Source organism: Protopterus annectens, chromosome 13.part0 (assembly GCF_019279795.1).
Source record: "Protopterus annectens isolate FY-2018-M chromosome 13.part0, PAN1.0, whole genome shotgun sequence".
Lineage (NCBI taxonomy): Eukaryota > Metazoa > Chordata > Ceratodontiformes > Protopteridae > Protopterus > Protopterus annectens.
The window spans coordinates 742,558,622-742,575,830 of NC_056747.1; the positions used below are offsets into that span (position 1 = coordinate 742,558,622).

At 42.6% G+C, this 17,209-nt stretch overlaps 1 protein-coding gene across 3 annotated transcripts in view; it reads right to left on the minus strand.

Moving 5' to 3' along the window:
* PHF12 (PHD finger protein 12) overlaps positions 1–17,209 on the minus strand; it is a 1,235,756-nt gene that overhangs the window by 103,049 nt on the left and 1,115,498 nt on the right. For all 3 annotated transcript variants that reach the window (XM_044054432.1, XM_044054433.1, XM_044054431.1), the window contains one exon: positions 4,561–4,699. In XM_044054432.1, coding sequence (XP_043910367.1) covers positions 4,561–4,699 — 139 coding nt within the window. The remainder of the gene's footprint in view (positions 1–4,560; positions 4,700–17,209) is intronic.

The window sequence follows — 17,209 nt, forward strand, 5'->3', positions numbered from 1 at the left end:
TAATTCAGACATCCTTCTAGCTGAAGTGATTGCTAAAAGGAAGTCTGTTTTCCAAGAAAGTAATTTTAAGTCTGCAGTAGCAACTGGCTCGAAAGGCGGTAGAGCGAGCTTCTCCAAAACATAATTAAGGTCCCAGGCAGGGGTAGGAGCTCTCCTGGGTGGTCAAGTTCTTTGCCTCTCTGAGATACTGCTTCGGCACGGGATGAGAAAAAGAGGGGTAGTCCTGTGTTACAGTGAGCTGAAATAGCTGAAGCGTGGATTTTAATAGAGGAAAAAGACAGGCCCTTGTGAAGCATCTCAGTTAAGTATTGCAAAATCTGAGGTAAATTGGGCGCTGCTGTGCTCATCCCTAAATATTGGTTCCAGGCACAGAATCTTTTCCATTTGTCAGCCTACAATTTTCAAGTACTAGGTCTTCTCACCACCAAGATGACATCCATCACTAGGATGCTAAGAGTGAATTTAAGTGATTAGCCGGGCTGCATGGTTCAATGTTGGAAGCTAAGGGTGCAGGAATTTGGTTCTCTTGCTGAGACAGCAAGGAAGGCGTCTGAGGCAGGTGCCATGGAGATATTTGTGACGCACTGTGCAGGAGTGGGTACCAGTGTTGGCGTGGCCAGTCTGGAGCAATCAAAATCATTCTTGGTTTGTCCTGTTTGACTTTTAGCAGAACTTTGGAGAGCAGAGGGGGAAAGGTGTAGACTGATAGGTTTTTCCAGCTGAAGGACAGAGCATCCACTTTCCAGGCTTTTTTGTGGGGAGTCCTTGTGCAAAACTTGTCCAACTGGTAGTTCTGGGGGGAGGCAAATAGATCTATGTCTGGGCTCCCCCATTTGCTGTCAACATGTTGAAAATCCAAGGTTCCAGTTTCCACTTGTGTGGGTCCATGAGATTTCTGCTTAGTCCGTCTGCCAGTATATTCAATTTTCCTGGCAGGAATTGAACTTGTAGGTGCACTTGGTAGCTCAAGGCTGTGTGTTCCAAAATGCCATGGCTAGTCTGCAGAGGGGGTAGGAATCTGTACACCCCTGCTTGTTTATGTATCACATAACCATGGTGTTGTCTGTCTTTAACATTAGTTGTCCTGGAAGAATGTAGTCCCTTGAAGGCTGTCAGAGCATTCTGTACAGCTAACATTTCTTTTTGATTGATATGTAGGTGCATTTGATTTGGGTTCCATTTGCCCTGAATGCACTTCCCTGCCAGGTAAGCCCCCCCCCCCCATGCATAGGCTGATGGCATCTGTAGCTAGGGTTTGGGCAGCTGAGGGTAGTGTGAATGGCAGTCCCTTGTTTTGGTGGCAGGCCTCTGCCCATTATAGGAACTCCAGGCGTAAGCAAGGTATGATAGGAATCATTGTTTCCAGGCTGTGACAATGTTGACTCCATAGACTTTTTAAGTACCACTGTAGTTTCCTAATATGCAGTCTTGCATATGGAATTAGAAGAATGCAGGAGGCCATGAACCTCAAGGCTTGCAGTATTTGTCTTGCAGATAGGGTTTTTGTGGCCACTTGTTTGAAGTAAGTTACCAAAAGAATTTGGTTCTCTGGCGTGAGGAAAGCCATCTGGGCAGTTGTATTCAAGCTTGCACCCAGGAATGTAATCTGTTGAGAGGGTACCAGTTGTGATTTTTTTTCGTTTATGGTGTACCCCAGACAAGTCAGAACTTTTTTTTTTTTTTTTTTTACAAACCCCAGATGATTTAGAAGTATGGCCTGGTTTTCAGACAAATGTCCAGATATGGATAGATCTGTATTTCTTTGCCTGCAAAATGCAATTACTGGAGTCAGGCACTTTGTGAATACCCTGGGTGCAGTAGACAAGCCAAAAGGCAATGCAGAGAACTGATAATGCAAGTAGCCTGCTTTGAAGCGTAGGTATCTTCTGCAAGATTCCCTGATTGGGATGTGCAGTTATGCTTCTTTTAAATCTAGAATTGCCAACCAGGGATCTTTGCCTAGCATAGGAAGTAACTGGTGAAGAGTCAGCATCTTGAATTTTGGAATGTCCAGAAAGGTGTTTAGAGTAGACAGATCCAGAATTGGATGCCATGATTTGTATTTTCTGGGTACCAGGAAAAGCCTGGAATAGAAACCTTGTCCCTTTTCCTCTTCTGGTACCGGTTGAATAGTCTCCATGTTTAAGAAGGAAAGTACTTGTTTTTGAGCCTCTGCCCACTGATTTGGGGGCAGGTCTGGCCAGCCGTTTGGTGTTGGCGACGTGTGGAAATTAAATCTGTAACCCTGGGATGCTATATTTAAAACCCATTTGTCCTGGGTTAAGAGTTCCCATTTGTTTGCATGAAGAGCAATCTTTCCCCCCAAAGGGGCGGCTAAAAGGCAAGTGCTTGGTAATTTTAAAGGAAAGTCATTGAGACTGTTTACCATAGGGGGAGTCTTGTTATTTCCAGATTTGGAAGTTGAGTCCCCCCCCCATTGCTTAGTTCTGAGAGTCCTCTGGGACTGAAACCTGGTGTTTTTGGTGTGTCTGGGTTTGGCTTGAGAGGATCTGGAAGGAGCTGGAAAAGACCAATTCTTAGTAGGCCAGTGCCTACTAAATCTTGGAGGTTGCACTTGTAAGAAATCTTTTACAGTTTGCATAGATTTAGCTTTATCTTCCATCTTTTTTAGAACTTCTTCAGCCTTATTCCCAAACAGGCGGTCCTGATTTAAAGGAGCATCCAACAATTTCGCTTTAACATGATCAGGCAGAGGTTGCTCCTTAAGCCTAGCATGCCTTCTAAGCACAGACCCAGTAACAGCAGCCCTGCAGGAGGCCTCTAAAGAATCAAAACTGCATTGCGAAGTATGTTTTCCAACTTGTTCAGCAGAATGCAATACATCCTCTAAATCTTTATTTTCCACACAGTCAGAAATCATCATCATTTTCTGTTTAAGCAGGCCAATAATATGCTGTTGATATTTTAACATATGAAATTGGCAGTTTAAAGCCCTGATTGCCAAGGTTGCAGAAGTATAAACTTTTTTACCCCATATATCCAGCTCCCTGGAGTCTCCATCAGAAGGGGTAGGATTTTTAGCAGTAGAAGCCTTAATGCCCTTGGGCCCCTGAGAAATGGTTTCTGGATCTGCAACAGGATTTTTGAAAAGGAACTTGTGGGACTCAGGAACCCTGTAGTATCTGTCAGGTTTACTAGGAGCCGGAGGCAGGGAATCAGGGGCCATACTGGATTCTGAAATCACAACAACAATGTCTAGTACAGGAGTTCTAGAAAAAGGCCTATGCTGAGGTAGAAGGAAATCCCCAAGTCTCTTTTTTGAATCAGAAAATTCCTGACTTTCACAGTGGAAATGCTCCCTTAAGGTATGTAAAGTTTCCCCAAAAGAAAAGTCCTCCAGGGGTAAGCAGAAGGAATGGAATCCTCTGCATCAGAATCCTCATAAGTAGGCATGGACAAATCCAGGTCATTAGAAGAGTCAAAAGAAACAGAGTCCTGATCAGAAGATTCATAGACAAGCTCAGCCCTAGGCCTCTTAGAAGGGAGGGGGTTGACTACCCCAGATTAATTAGATCTTCAGCCATTTTGATTTGTTTTTTGGGCATAGGGGCCTGAACATGTGGCCTGGGCGTCGGTTTTTTAGACATAGAGATTTAGTTGAAGGTGGAGTCGGTTTAATATGCAAGTCTGTAGTCCTGAATACACCCTCAGAAGCCGGTGCCTGCACAGTGGCTCCAGACCCATCCAAGATAGAGACATCCGTGGGTTCCATAGGTGAAACATCTCGTGGCATACCGGACTCCGAATGGGTCTCGGTAGAGGCCTGTGAATCAGAAGTAGCAGGTATCAGGGGCTGCGAAAGTACCTCACTGAGTACCGGCGAACTGGCAACTAGCTTAGGAGAAGCGCCGTCGGCAGTTTTGGACCTCGACGGCCTGTCTCTGTCTTTATCTTTGCATCTTTTCGGAATCCCGGTAGTCGGATGGCTAACCAATGACATTTCTGGATAATTAAACCGAGAACCGTAATATTTTAGAGGCAAAAATGTACCGACGACGGATAGTGCGCTGATAAAATAAAGCACAAAACTGACAGCAAGGTACGTCGGTAAGGAGCAAGAAAAAGTTTCCCCAACGGGGTACTTCGCTTTAAGTTAAAGACTTCGGTTCTGAAACTCAAAAACAAAAATTTCAGGAGTTGGCCAACCGGCACTTGCGAACTGCTTCTGCTTCGGGCACTGCACGACAAGAAAGACTGATGTAATGGCGTAGACTGCATGTTTTATACCCCTGACGACCTGACGTCATGGAAGAAGGGACAGCAACCGACGCAGGACCCAAGACTTTGTTAATCAGGCCGACTGAGGGCAACCTGCCAGCAGATTACCCAAATGTAATTACTGCAACAGTGAAACACGAAGAACATCAGGCTATTCCCTTGATCAACAACTTCAATGCTAAGAAACCAGGGTCATGTAATCCTTTCTCACAAAATGTTCACATAAATGGTGTGCACATATATGAGGTTCTACTAAAGCACATATTAATTTACTACTTGTCAGAAACCGTAAACTAAATTTAGCAACTGTTGATAACTCACTTATGACATTTTGTACTTTGGCCACCATGCTGCTGGGAGGAGTGGGAGTTGTCTTTTCAGAGAAATCACAGGAGTACAGCACATTATCTACAGTTGTTCCATGTTCACTGTAGTTTAACAGTTCGTAATGCTTTGTGTTCTGCAAAGACAAGAATAAAACAAAAACTAAACTAATTTGCTACTCAGTAAAAACGATAAAAAAAATTTCAGTGTATTTCTAACAGAATTCTAGAATTAAACAGTGTGCTGCCTTGTTACCAGAGGGAAGGAAAATTAGCAGCATATCACTTACCACTTCAAATGACATTACTACTCGATCTTTACACATACCTGGAAAATTCAATATAATCTGTAGTTAAAACAAATCAGATTTAAAGTTTTTTTTTTTATCAACCATTGTGATCAAGTTGCAAAAGGAGTTCAGATACACTAACAGAAAATAAACCTTAATGAGTTTTCATTACTGTTGACAGATGGTACAAGTTTTCTTTACAATTTTCATTCACTCACTTATTAAATTGTTCAACTCCTGCCTTCCTTAAACCTTACTCCTCCTTCAAAGCAGTACTCTGCATAAATTACTCCCACATGACATTTGCGCCTTTCATTTTCTAAAACCCCCCAAACCAGTTTTCTTTTGTCTCTTGCAATGGTTGATACCTCCATTACACTTGGTTTAGATTCTGATTTCCATTATCTAGTAATTACTTTTTAACAGCATTAAACTTTGTAAGGCCTTATTAGGCTTATGTAATCCAGACCCTATATCCCAGCTCAAAAGATTTGTTTCTGTATTTACTACCCATTTGATGCCCTTACATTCAATGCTGCAGTATTTTTAACAGATGGGATTCCCTGCGGTGGAAGCCCAAAATGTCCAGCCAGTCTACCTAAGACTATGTGTTGTTTTTAAAAGGTATGCCAAACATCACCCAAATGCGCCTTGCTTAGTGTAGGGCATAAAAGTGACGTTCAGGCCCACCACAACCAGAAAGTACAGTTCTGTACACTTACTATAAATTTAGATGTTCGAGTGTATTCACTGTTGCAGTCATTACATTTGGGTAATCTGCTGGCAGGTTGCCCTCAGTCGGCCTGAATTCCAAAGTCTTGGTTCCTGCGTTGGCTGCTGTCCCTTCTTCCATGACGTCAGGTCACCAGGGGTATAAAACATGCAGCTGATGCCATTACACCAGTTTTTCTTTCCCCAGATGTCAGGTGCCCCCCAAATGGGGAGAAAAATATATAAATAATTTAACACACAAAAATATATACCTCCAAACAAAAGCAAATACACCAAAAATGGTTTTATGTGTAGTAAAATAAAGGAGGGGCATAGTAAGGCTTTTAAGTGTAGTAAAATAAAGGAGAGGCATAGTAAGAGAAAAGACATGGGGAGCTGGAGGGTAACCAGGACTGCAACAGTGAATGCACTCGAACATCTACATATATGGTAAGTGTACACAACTGTACTATGTTCTTCGTGTTTCACTGTTGCAGGCATTACCATTTGGGTAGATTCCCAAAGCTAAGGTTGGGAGGATGGAATCATACAGTATTAGGACCGGCTATAATGCCCTGCAAAACAGCAGTGGCAAAGCCAGCTCCGGATTTAGAGAAAATTGGTAAATGATAGTGCTTGGTGAAAGTATGAACTGAACTCCAGGTACCAGCTTTCTAGAATATCCCTGGTAGGAACACCTCTAAGAAAGGCTGTAGAAGTAGATCCAGCCCTGGTGGAATGGGATCTGATCCCCTGGGGGATAGGTTTTCCATGATGCTTATTGCAGAAATGAATACAATGGCTTATCCATTTGGAAATGGTTTGCTTTGAAATAGCCTTTCCCTCTGCCCCTGCAGCAAATGCTACTAGATGTTGTTCAGATTTTCTTCGAGATTTAGTCCTGTCCAAGTAAAATCTAAGCTGTCTGTGTACATCCAATGAATGCAGAATCCGCTCCCCCTTGTTCTGTGGATTGGGAAAGAAAGTTGGCAAATGAATGGACTGATTAAGAGCCACACTGGATACAACCTTGGGCATGAAGGATGGGTCGGTCCTGAGTGACACCCTGTCCGCATGAAAGATGATGAAATACTTAACTGCCATAAGGGCCTGTAATTCAGAAATCCTTCTAGCCAAAGTGATTGCTAAAAGGAAGGCTGTTTTCCAGGAGAGAAATTTTAAGTCTGCAGTAGCAGCTGGCTCGAAAGGAGGTAGAGTGAGTTTCTCCAATACAAAGTTAAGGTCCCAGGCAGGGGTTGGAGCTCTCCTGGGTGGCCTTAAGGTTTTGGCCCCTCTGAGATACTGCTTTAGCAGAGGATGAGAGAAGAGGGGGGTTTCTGTGTTGTAATGAGCTGAAATGGCTGAGGCATGGATTTTTATGGAAGAAAAAGATGGGCCCTTGTGAAGCATCTCAGTTAAGTATTGCAAAATATGAGGTAAATTGGGCACTGCTGTGTTCATCCCTTAAGATTGATTCCAGACACAGAATCTTTTCCATTTGTCAGCATAAGATTTTCTAGTACTAGATCTTTTCGCCTCCAAAATGAAATCCATCACAGGTTTGCTAAGGGGGAATTTAAGTGATTAGCCAAGCTGCAAGATTCAATGTTTGGAGCTGAGGGTGCAGAATTTGGTTGTTCTGCTGAGACAGTAAGGAAGGTGTCTGAGGAAGGTGCGATGGAGAATTTTTGACAGACTGCGTAGGAGTGGGTACCAGTGTTGGCGAGGCCAGTCTGGAGCAAGCAAAATCATTTTTGGTTTGTCCCGTTTGACTTTTAGCAGAACTTTGGAGAGCAAAGGCAGAGGGGGAAAGGGATAGACCGATAGGTTTTCCTAGCTGAAGGACACAGCATCCACTTTCCAGTCTTTTTTGTTTGGAGTTCTTGTGCAAAATTTGTCCAACTGGTAGTTCTGGGGTGAGCAGAGAGATCTATGTTTGGGCTCCCCCATTTGCGTGTCAACATGTTGAAAATCTGTGGTTCCAGTTTCCATTTGTGTGGTTCCATGAGATTTCTGCTTAGTTCGTCTGCCAAAATATTCAGCTTTCCTGGCAGGAATTGAGTTTGTAGTTGTACTTGATAGCTCAAGGCCGTGTTCCACAATACCATGGCTTGTCTGCAGAGGGGGTAGGAATGTGTACCCCCCCTGCTTATGTACCACATAACTGTGGTGTTGTCCATCTTTACCATTAGTTGCCCTGGATGAAGGTAGTCCTTGAATGCTGTCAGTGCATTCTGTACAGCTAGCATTTATTTTTGATTGATATGAAGGTGCATTTGATTCGGGCTCCATTTGCCCTGAATGCACTTCCCTGCCAAATGAGCCCCCCCATGCATAGTCTGATGCGTCTGTAGTTAGGGTTTGGGTGGCAGGGGGGTTATGTGAATGGCAGTCCCTTGTTTTGGTGGCAGGCCTCGGCCCAACATAGGAACTGTAGTTACAGGCAAGGTATGATAGGAATCATTGTTTGCAGGCTGTGAATGTAGACTCCATACATTTTTTTAAGTACCACTGAAGTTTCCTCATATGCAGTCTTGCATATGGAATTAGAAGAATGCAGGAGGCCATGAACCCCAAGGCTTGCAGTATTTGTCTTGCAGATAGCAGGGTTTTTGTGGCCACCTGTTTGAAGTAAGTCACCAACTGAATTTGCTTTTCTGGTGTAAGGAAAGCCGTCTGGGCAGTTGTATTCAAGCTTGCACCCAGAAATGTAATTTTTTGAGAGGGTACTAGTTGCGATTTCTTTTCGCTTATGATGTACCCTACACAAGTTAGAACCCTTTTTACAAACGCCAGATTAGAAGAATGGCCTTATTTTCTGCCTGAATTAGACAATTGTCCAGGTATGGATATATCTGAATATTTCTTTGCCTGCAAAATGCAACTACTGGAGCCAGGCACTTTGTAAAGACCCTGGGCACAGTAGATAAGCCAAAGGACAGTGCAGAGAACTAATAATGCAAGCAGCCTGCTTTGAAGCAGAGGCATCTTCTGCAAGATTCCTTGATTGAGATATGCAGGTAAGCCTCTTTTAGCTCGAGAGTTACCAACCAGGCATCTTTCGCTAGCATAGGAAGTAACTGATGAAGAGTCAGCATCTTGAATTCTGGAATGTCCAGAAAGGTGCTTAGAATAGACAGATCCAGAATTGAATGCCATGATTTATCTTTTCTAGGTACCAGGAAAAGTCTGGAACAGAAACCTTGTCCCTTTTCCTCTTCTGGTACTAGCTGAATAGCCTCCATGTTTAAGAGGGAAAGTACTTGTTTCTGAGCCTCTGCCCACTGATTTGGGGGCAGGTCTGGCCATTTGTTTGGAGTTGGCAATGTGTGGAAAAGAAATCTGTATACCTGGGACACTATATTTAAAATCCATTTGTCCTGGGTTATAAAGTGCCAGTTTTTTGCATGAAGTGCCAGTTTCCCCCCCAAAGGGGTGGCTATAAGGTTAAGTGCTAGGTAATTTTAAAGGAAAGTCATTGAGACTGTTTAACATAGCGGGGTGTCTTGTTATTTCCAGATTTGGAAGTGGTGGCCCCCCATTGCTTAGTTCTGAGAGTCCCCTGGGACTGAAACCTGATGTTTTTGGAATGTCTGGGTTGGCTTGAGTGGCTCTGGAAGGAACTGGAAAGGACCAGTTCTTAGCAGGCCAGTGCCTACTAAATCTTGGAGGTTGTACTTGTAAGAAATCTTTCACAGTCTGCATAGATTTAGCTTCATCTTCCATATTTTTTAGAACTTCTTCAGCCTTATTGCCAAACAGACTGTCCTGCTGCAAAGGAGCATCCAACAATTTTGCTTTAATATAATTAGGCAGAGATTGCTCCTTAAGCCAAGCATGCCATCTAAGCACAGACCCAGTAACAGCATCCCTGCAAGAAGCCCAGTAACAGCAGCCCTGCAAGAGGCCTCCAAAGAATCAAAACCACATTGCAAAATATGTTTTCCAACTTTTTCAAGCTGAATGCAATAAATCCTGTAAATCTTTATTTTCCACACAGTCAGAAATCAACATCATTTTCTGTTTAAGCAGTCCCGTGATATGCTGCTGACATTTTAGCATATGGAATTGACAGTTTAAAGCCCTGATTGCAGAGGTTGTAGAAGTATAAACCTTTTTACCCCATCTATCCAGCGCCCTGGAGTCTATCAAAAGGGGTAGGATTTTTAGCAGTAGAAGCCTTAATGCCCTTGGGCCCCTGAGAAATGGTTTCAGGGTCCGCAACAGGAGTCAGGAACCCTGTAGTATCTCTGTCTGGCTTACAAGGGGCCGGAGGCAGAGAATCAGGGGCCATATTAGATTCTGAAAACACATCAACAATGTCTAGTACAGGAACTTTTGTGGCAGTTAAAAACTAATGCCTATGTTTATCCAGGCATTAATGATGTCTGCTCCATCAAATGTTTACTTAAACTGAAAGCCTTGGAACGTTGAATAATTTGATTTGTCTAAAAAATGTTTCTCTCTTTTTATATATTTATACATTATAACATATATATATCCTTTTTAGTAATATTTTTTAAGTAGCTTCTCGAATTTATAGTTGAATATGAATTTTTTGTATATCTTGGCTCAAAATAGTACTAGTATATATTTTGTTTGCTAAACATTTAAGAATATACAAATGGCAGGTTCTTGAATGGAATGGTTCTTTAAAAGTTAATAGAAATCAGCTGATCTTAATGGATTCCTAATTATGGTTTATATATATTCAGTGTTTTTTCTTGTAACGTTGTCTGAAGAAGTGCACTTAATTCATGTGCATGAAAGCGCTAACAACTTTTTAATAAATTACTTGGATTCTACTGCGGTCGTCAGCTTTTGTTTTTCCTTTTTTGACTACCTATGTCTGCTTGCTGACTTCTATTGCAGTTGCAGATAAGAAAAAACAAATTCCCCAACAGGACACTTTTTTTTTGTGTTCCTTGGAGTCAATGTCCTCCAGGAAGGGTAAATGCCAGTGTTGGAGACGGATTCCCCACAAAGACTGCCACAATAAGTGTCTTTTTTTGTCTAGGAGCTTCTCATGACCATATGTCTTGTTCTATTTGTCAAGTATTCATTCCAAAAAACCTGTGCAAATTGACTTTCTTCCCTTTCACTGTACCTTGTGACCCAGCGTCTTAAGCTTCTTGCTAAAGATACAATGGAAGGAATCCCCCTGCCCAGAGGGTCAACTGTTAGGGAAGAAGTTGAAAAAGGTATGACTGAATCTTCTGCTATCCAGCCTCTGCCAGGTGTTTCTCCCGAGGCTGCTACAAACCTGGAGGCTCGCCTGGCTGTGTTGTCGGATTTTTCTGCCTCAACTGTGTTGGAGGCCAGTGAGGGTCCGGCTAGCAGCACATCCGAAGAGGCTTTGCAGGTGTCCGTGTCGGACGTTCTGGGGGGAACCATGGCTGATTCTTTTCAAGGGACCTAGGGGAGTTCCTCAGTTTTTGGTTGGGGAAGAAGTTCCTACTATAGTTCTTGACTGCTGTCCTGGATCTAAGCCTTGTTCCCTTAAAATCTCTTAAAAAAAACAAACAAAAATTACACGTTTCTTCTGCTCCTAGGGATCCACAAAGTGAGTGGCAGGTCTTCACTCAGGCACTATTCTGCTTTAATGTCCTTAAAGCCTTCTCAAGGGGTTTCGGCTCCTGCTCCTCCTTGGTCCTTTACTCCCCTTCAAAGGCCTAGAGAACAGGGCTCTTCTGCGGATGAGTCAGATTTGGACAATGAATCCCTGACTTATTCTACTCAAATTCCTTCTCCTTTAGACTAGGAGTTAAAGGAGGAGGAATCTATTACTTCAGATATTCCTTTGGGGGGGACACTTTCTTGGATGATGCATCTTTTTTAACAGGGATTGTGCTCAGGTAGAGGTACTATGAGTCGCTGCAGTTGGAATCTCCTAAACCTGCGGCTATTCCTACTGTTTTCGCTGCTTTGTTAGATGCTTTTTCCAATACCTCTCATGTGCCTGATTCTCTGCCCCCTGCTCCCAAGAAGTCTGACAGGTTTTATAGGGTGCCTGAGGATTGCTCTTCCCTATATAAGTGTTCTGCTACTGACCCTTCTTTCGTGTCTGTAGCATCTGATAAGCAGTCTCAATTGCTTCCTTCGCCCAATTTACTGCCTTCTAAAGACAGCAGAACTATGGAAAGGTTGGGTAAGAAGGTTTACACTTCTGCTATCCTAGCTTTTAAGGCTATTAATTATCAGACCCATATGTCTAGATATGTGTTGGCTCTTCTCTCAGGCCTGTCAACTTATTTCTGATTTTCCAGACTCAGACGGTAAAACCTCTGTTCTTTCCTTGCTAAGGACTTCCTCTCAAGTAAGTCATCATTCTATTAAATGTAGTTATAATGCAGCAGATGCCTCTTCTAGGGCTGCTGTTTTTTTTGTCCAATGTTGAGGAGGTATTCTTGGCTTAGGTTTCAACCTCTACCTGAAGATATTAAAGCTACGTTGATGGATGCCCCTCTGGATTCTAAACTTTTGTTTGGAGAAGCTGCTGCTGGTTTAAGTCCCTTCAGGATAAGAGTAAGGCCTTACAGGAGCTTAAACATGTGTTTGTTTCTCCTGTGCCTAAATTTCAGAGAAACTACCTGGCTACGCCTGCCTTTGTTTGCAGGCAATCCCACCCTTCTACTAAAGGTAGGAAGAGTGGAAAAAAGGCCTCCTCCTGCTAAGGCTAGTCAGTTTTCAGGGACTCTGAAGCCTTCCTTTCCAGACAAACCAGCTGCTGTATGACTCTCTCTTCCCAGCCATTTTTCTTTCTCTTCCTGTTTGGCTTCAGATCACTCGGATATCTTGGGTTCTGTCAATTATCAGGGGTACTTCATGGTGTGGAAATCCCATCCTCCTTTTATAGGCATTCCTCAGCCTCCTTGGAAACAACTTCCCTTTTTCTCAGAGGTTCTTCAAAATCTCTTGACTCAAGGCACTATTCAAAAAGTGCCTGTCTCTCAAAGGGGAAAGGGTTCTAGTCCAGACTGTTTCTAGTGCCCAGAAAAACTTGGAAACCTATTCTAGGGCCTCTCTCATTTAAACACTTTTCTAAAATTGCCTTCCTTTTGGATGTTATCTCTTCAGATTCTGCTTCCACTGGCCTATATACTGTCTCTGGATCTCAAGAATGCCCATCTCTATATTCCAATCCATCCTCTTTTCAGAAAGTTGTGTTTCTCTGTTGCCTCCTGGCATTTTCAGTTCTCTTCTTTGCCCTTTGGCCTCTCTACTGCCCCATGGGTGTTCGTCAAATGCCTTGCTCTTGTGATTGATTTTTGCAGGCTTTGGGGGTACCAAATATTTCCTAACTTAGATGACCTGTTGATTCAGGTGTCCTCTCCAGAGGCCCTTTTGCAAAAAGCATTTTGCCGTTTCCCTTCCTCAGAACCTGGGGTTTACTATAAATTTCAAAAAGTCTTCTCTGTCTTCTTCTCAAGATCATGTTTTTTTTCTGAGTTGCAGGATTCAGACAATGCCAATGCTTGCATCCTTGCCCCATCCAAAGGCCTTAATTCTCATTTCTTTCTTTCAAACTCTTCTTCCTCTGGCTTCCATTACTGCCAGGGAGTTTCTGGGAGACCTCGGTTTTATGGCATCCACCATTCCGATGTTCCCTCTGACCAAGTTTCACATGAGAAAGTTTCAGTGGTTTCTGAAGTCAGTGTAGCTTCAAACATGCACATCCTCTAGACTTTGTATTTCCTCTTCTTCCTGGTCTCAGACATGAACTTTACTGGTGGATTCAGCAGTTGTCTCTGAATCTAGGGATCACTTTTCACCCTCCTCCTCCCTCTCAGGAATTGCTCACAGACGTTTCAGACATGGGATTTGGGGGGGGGGGCATTTGGCTCCCTAACAGTACAGGGGATGTGATCATCTCGTCAGCAGGAGCATATCAATGTCAAAGAGATGAGAGTTCTTTAGCTGGTTCTTCAGGCCTTTCATCCTCTTATCTATCTCCAGGACCTCTCAAGGTGTTCAGACAGTACCACAGTAATGTGGTACATCAGTAAAGAGAAAGGAATGAGATCTTATCTTCTTTGCCGGTTGGCACTTCTGGTATGTGATCTTGCTGTCGAGTATTAATTGACTCTTCAGGCAGTTTATATCCCTTCCAGTCAAACACTGCGGCAGACACTCTAAGCAGGTCCAGCAGGTCCTTAACTCAGTCCCGCAAATGGATGCTTCATAGTGATGTGTTTCTGGATATTATCCACCACAGTGGGGTACTCGAGTGGATCTTTTTGCCTCCTCTCTGAACAGACAACAACTTCTGCTTTGTGTCGAGTCCCAGGTCCTTTGGTGTGGAAGGTGGATGCCCTCTCATTTTCTTGGAAGGGGATGTTCCTTTATGCATTTCCTCCCCTTCCTCTCATTTAGAAAGTCCTGTTCAAGATTCAACAGGATGCTCCCAAAGTCTTGTTTGTGACCCACTTTGGGACACGACATCACTGGCTCCCTCTACTTCTGCATCTGGCCAGGGGCAATCATCAGAAGTTACCTCACAGCGTGGATCTAATCACACATGACAAGGGATCTCTCATCTATTTCCCACCTGTCCATGCTTCAGCTGACACTGTGGGAGATAGAATTTTGATTTCTCAGACACCTTTTTCTGAGGACATGCTGCAAGCCCTGTATGATAGGCCAGGAAACCTACTACCGGGAAATCCTACTTATCCAAATGGAAGAGGTTTTCTATTTGGTGTCTCTCTCTCTCGTAATCTACACCCACTTCCTGTGGACTTTCCTTTGATTCTCTCTTATCTGTGGGAGTTGCTGAATGCTGGTTTGGCATATTCTTCTATTAAGGCCCACTTACCAGCTATCTCTGCTTGTCTGCCTTTTTCTCCTCCTTTAACTTCTAGATTTGAGCATAAACAATTTCTTAACGGCATCCTTAATATTAGACCTCACAGGAAGCCCATTCCTCCTCCCTGGGATCTTAATTTTGTTTTTGGAGAAGTTGACTCAGGTTCCTTTTGAGCCTGCGGCTTCACTTTCCTTGCTACATTGTTCCTGGAAGACTGTTCTTTTGTTAGCTCTTACTTCTGCCAGAAAGGTGTTTGATTTGCAGGCCCTTATGGCTTGTCCTCCTTTTTTAGTCTTTCATGAGGATGGAGTGCCCTTGCACACTAACCCTTCTTTTATGCCTAAGGTGGTTAAATGAGCTATCACTTAATCAGTTGAGTAATGTGACTACTTTTTTCCCCTGTCCGCAACCTGACAGTGAGAGGGTGATGCACACTTTGGATGTGCATAGGCAACTCAGGGTTTATTTGGGCAAGACTAAAGCTATTAAAAAAATCTGATCAGTTATTTGTTTCTTTTCATCCTAGATCTTTGTGTCTTGCTGTATCCAAGCAAACTACTACTTGGATTTCTAAGGCTATTTTCTTTTGTTACACTCTTCATGGCAAGAGCCTTCCTTCTTCAGTTAAGGCACATTCTGCTAGAGCTGTGGCTTCTCTGGGTGCTTTTTTCAAGAGCTTAGATACTAATTCTATTCTAGAGGCAGCTACCCGGACTTCTGTGCATACCTTTACCAAGCACTACAAGTTGAAAGGTACCTCTAGAGCTAGGGCTGGTTTTGCTAGTGCCATTCTTCATGGCTTTTTAGGGGCTCTTTTGCACCTTTCCCCTCCCAAGTGTTCTCTCTAACTTTGGCACTCTCCCATCTGTAAAGAATACTGCAACAGTGGATGTAAGAACATAGTACAGTTGTGTATACTCTTACCATAATGGTAGATGTCCTTGCCTTCACTACTGCAGTATCAGCCCCCCCCCCCCAAGTCTTCTGCCTTCTTGGATGTGCAGGTTACCTTAGACTGTGTTCCTACTGGGGCATTCAGTTCTGATTATGGTAGGCCTGAACATCACATCTATGCCCTATGCTACTCAAGGAGCATTTGGGTGACATTCGGCATACCTTTTAAATGCAACAAGTGGTCTTTGGTAGACTGGCTGGACATTTGGGCTTCCACGGCAGGGAATCCCATCTGTTAAAAATACTGCAGCAATGGAGGCAAGGACATTTACCATTATGGTAATATTTTACACAACTATACTTTCTTCAACATTTCTAACAATGTACTCTGCAACAAACTTTTTAAAATCCATCACCTCACTATATTCCCACAATACATTCCCATAATTTCCTCTTTCTTCCCCATCATATCTCAAACATTCAATATTTATCTGCGGAAAAAATCATTTGATGCTCATGTGGAACATAAAAATACTTACACAAACACATGTAAAAAATAAATAAATCAATAAATCTTTATTTTCTTGAACACTTGGGAACCCTACAGATGTCTTCCCATTGTTCATTTATAAACTGAGTTCCTAATTCTCTTCTCTAATATTTTCCAACTTCCCCTGATTAATTCTAATAGTTAGCATGCAATTTTATAAATGTTACTAATCATCCCTCTTTAAACAGCATCTTCTGTTCCAGATTTAGACAAAAATATAGTGCAACTGGTCTCTCACTTCACTGCCTATACTTTATCAATCTCTCATCAGGTAGGTAAACTCTAACCTGCAACCCAAACTCCTGCTTTGCCTCATCTCACTACAATCCATTTCCGTCCAGAGTTATCTGCTCCTAATAGGTTCATAGGTATATACTAGGTTAACGACCAGGAGGACCTTTATAAGCACAAACATGCAATCCTGACCCAATTATGTCCCTATGTCACTGGAGTTATTAGGAAAGGGTACGGGTTCATAGGCAAGTACTACACTAGCTGCCCTTGTGGGACATTTTAAGCCTAGCCAGCTTCCCTTTTTGTGATCAAAATAACCTATCTCATTTGGCCTTACCCATCCCATGGTCGATAATTATGTATTACGCCTAATGAGAATAACTGGGATCATAACATGGAAAATTTGAGCTAATACTTTAGCTTCTTTGTTGATTTCTTCCAATAACACAATTGGTTCCTTAAGATTCCAAGAGCAGGATAAGTTATTTCTTACACTTATTTCACTGAACTGCACTTCTGAAATGCTTATAATTGTGCTATACAGTTGATCTTCTACATTTTGCACTGCTATAAAGTTTTTTTTTTACTGTTTCACTGCATTTGTGTACTGTTTTATACTGGATTAACTGTATTTTTCATTGCTAGATACGGTTTCACTACTCTAACTGCATGTTTACTGAATTACTTAACTGTAAACTGCTTTTCATACTGAGAGTTGTATTTTCTGTTTGAGAGTGCTCTGAGCTTTTCTGTGGATTTTTGATTTTTTTTGAGGTTTCTGTGTTCTAATCTAGTCTGTTTACAGTTAAAAGCATTCTCTAGAGTCTTCTTGCTCCATGATCTGTTTAAAACTTTCATTTAGTGGCTACACAGCTAGGAACTGTAATTTTTCCCACCCTCCCTAGTGTTGTGGTGTTCTTATACTTGGTGGCTTTGCAGTTGCCCGCCCATACTGTATATTTGATCTGTGACACTCCTCCCAGTCTAGTGTCATTAGTTCATTCAATCTAATGGAGAACATTTGTGAAGGCCAACCCACTCAGATTCTTAACCTTGAATTAACTTCTGTTCCAGCTTTCTCCATTTCCACTTAACTGAAAAAAAAATACTGAAAAAAGGAATTCTAAGCTCGCTTCCCCCTTTCCTGTGGCAGGTCTTGTCC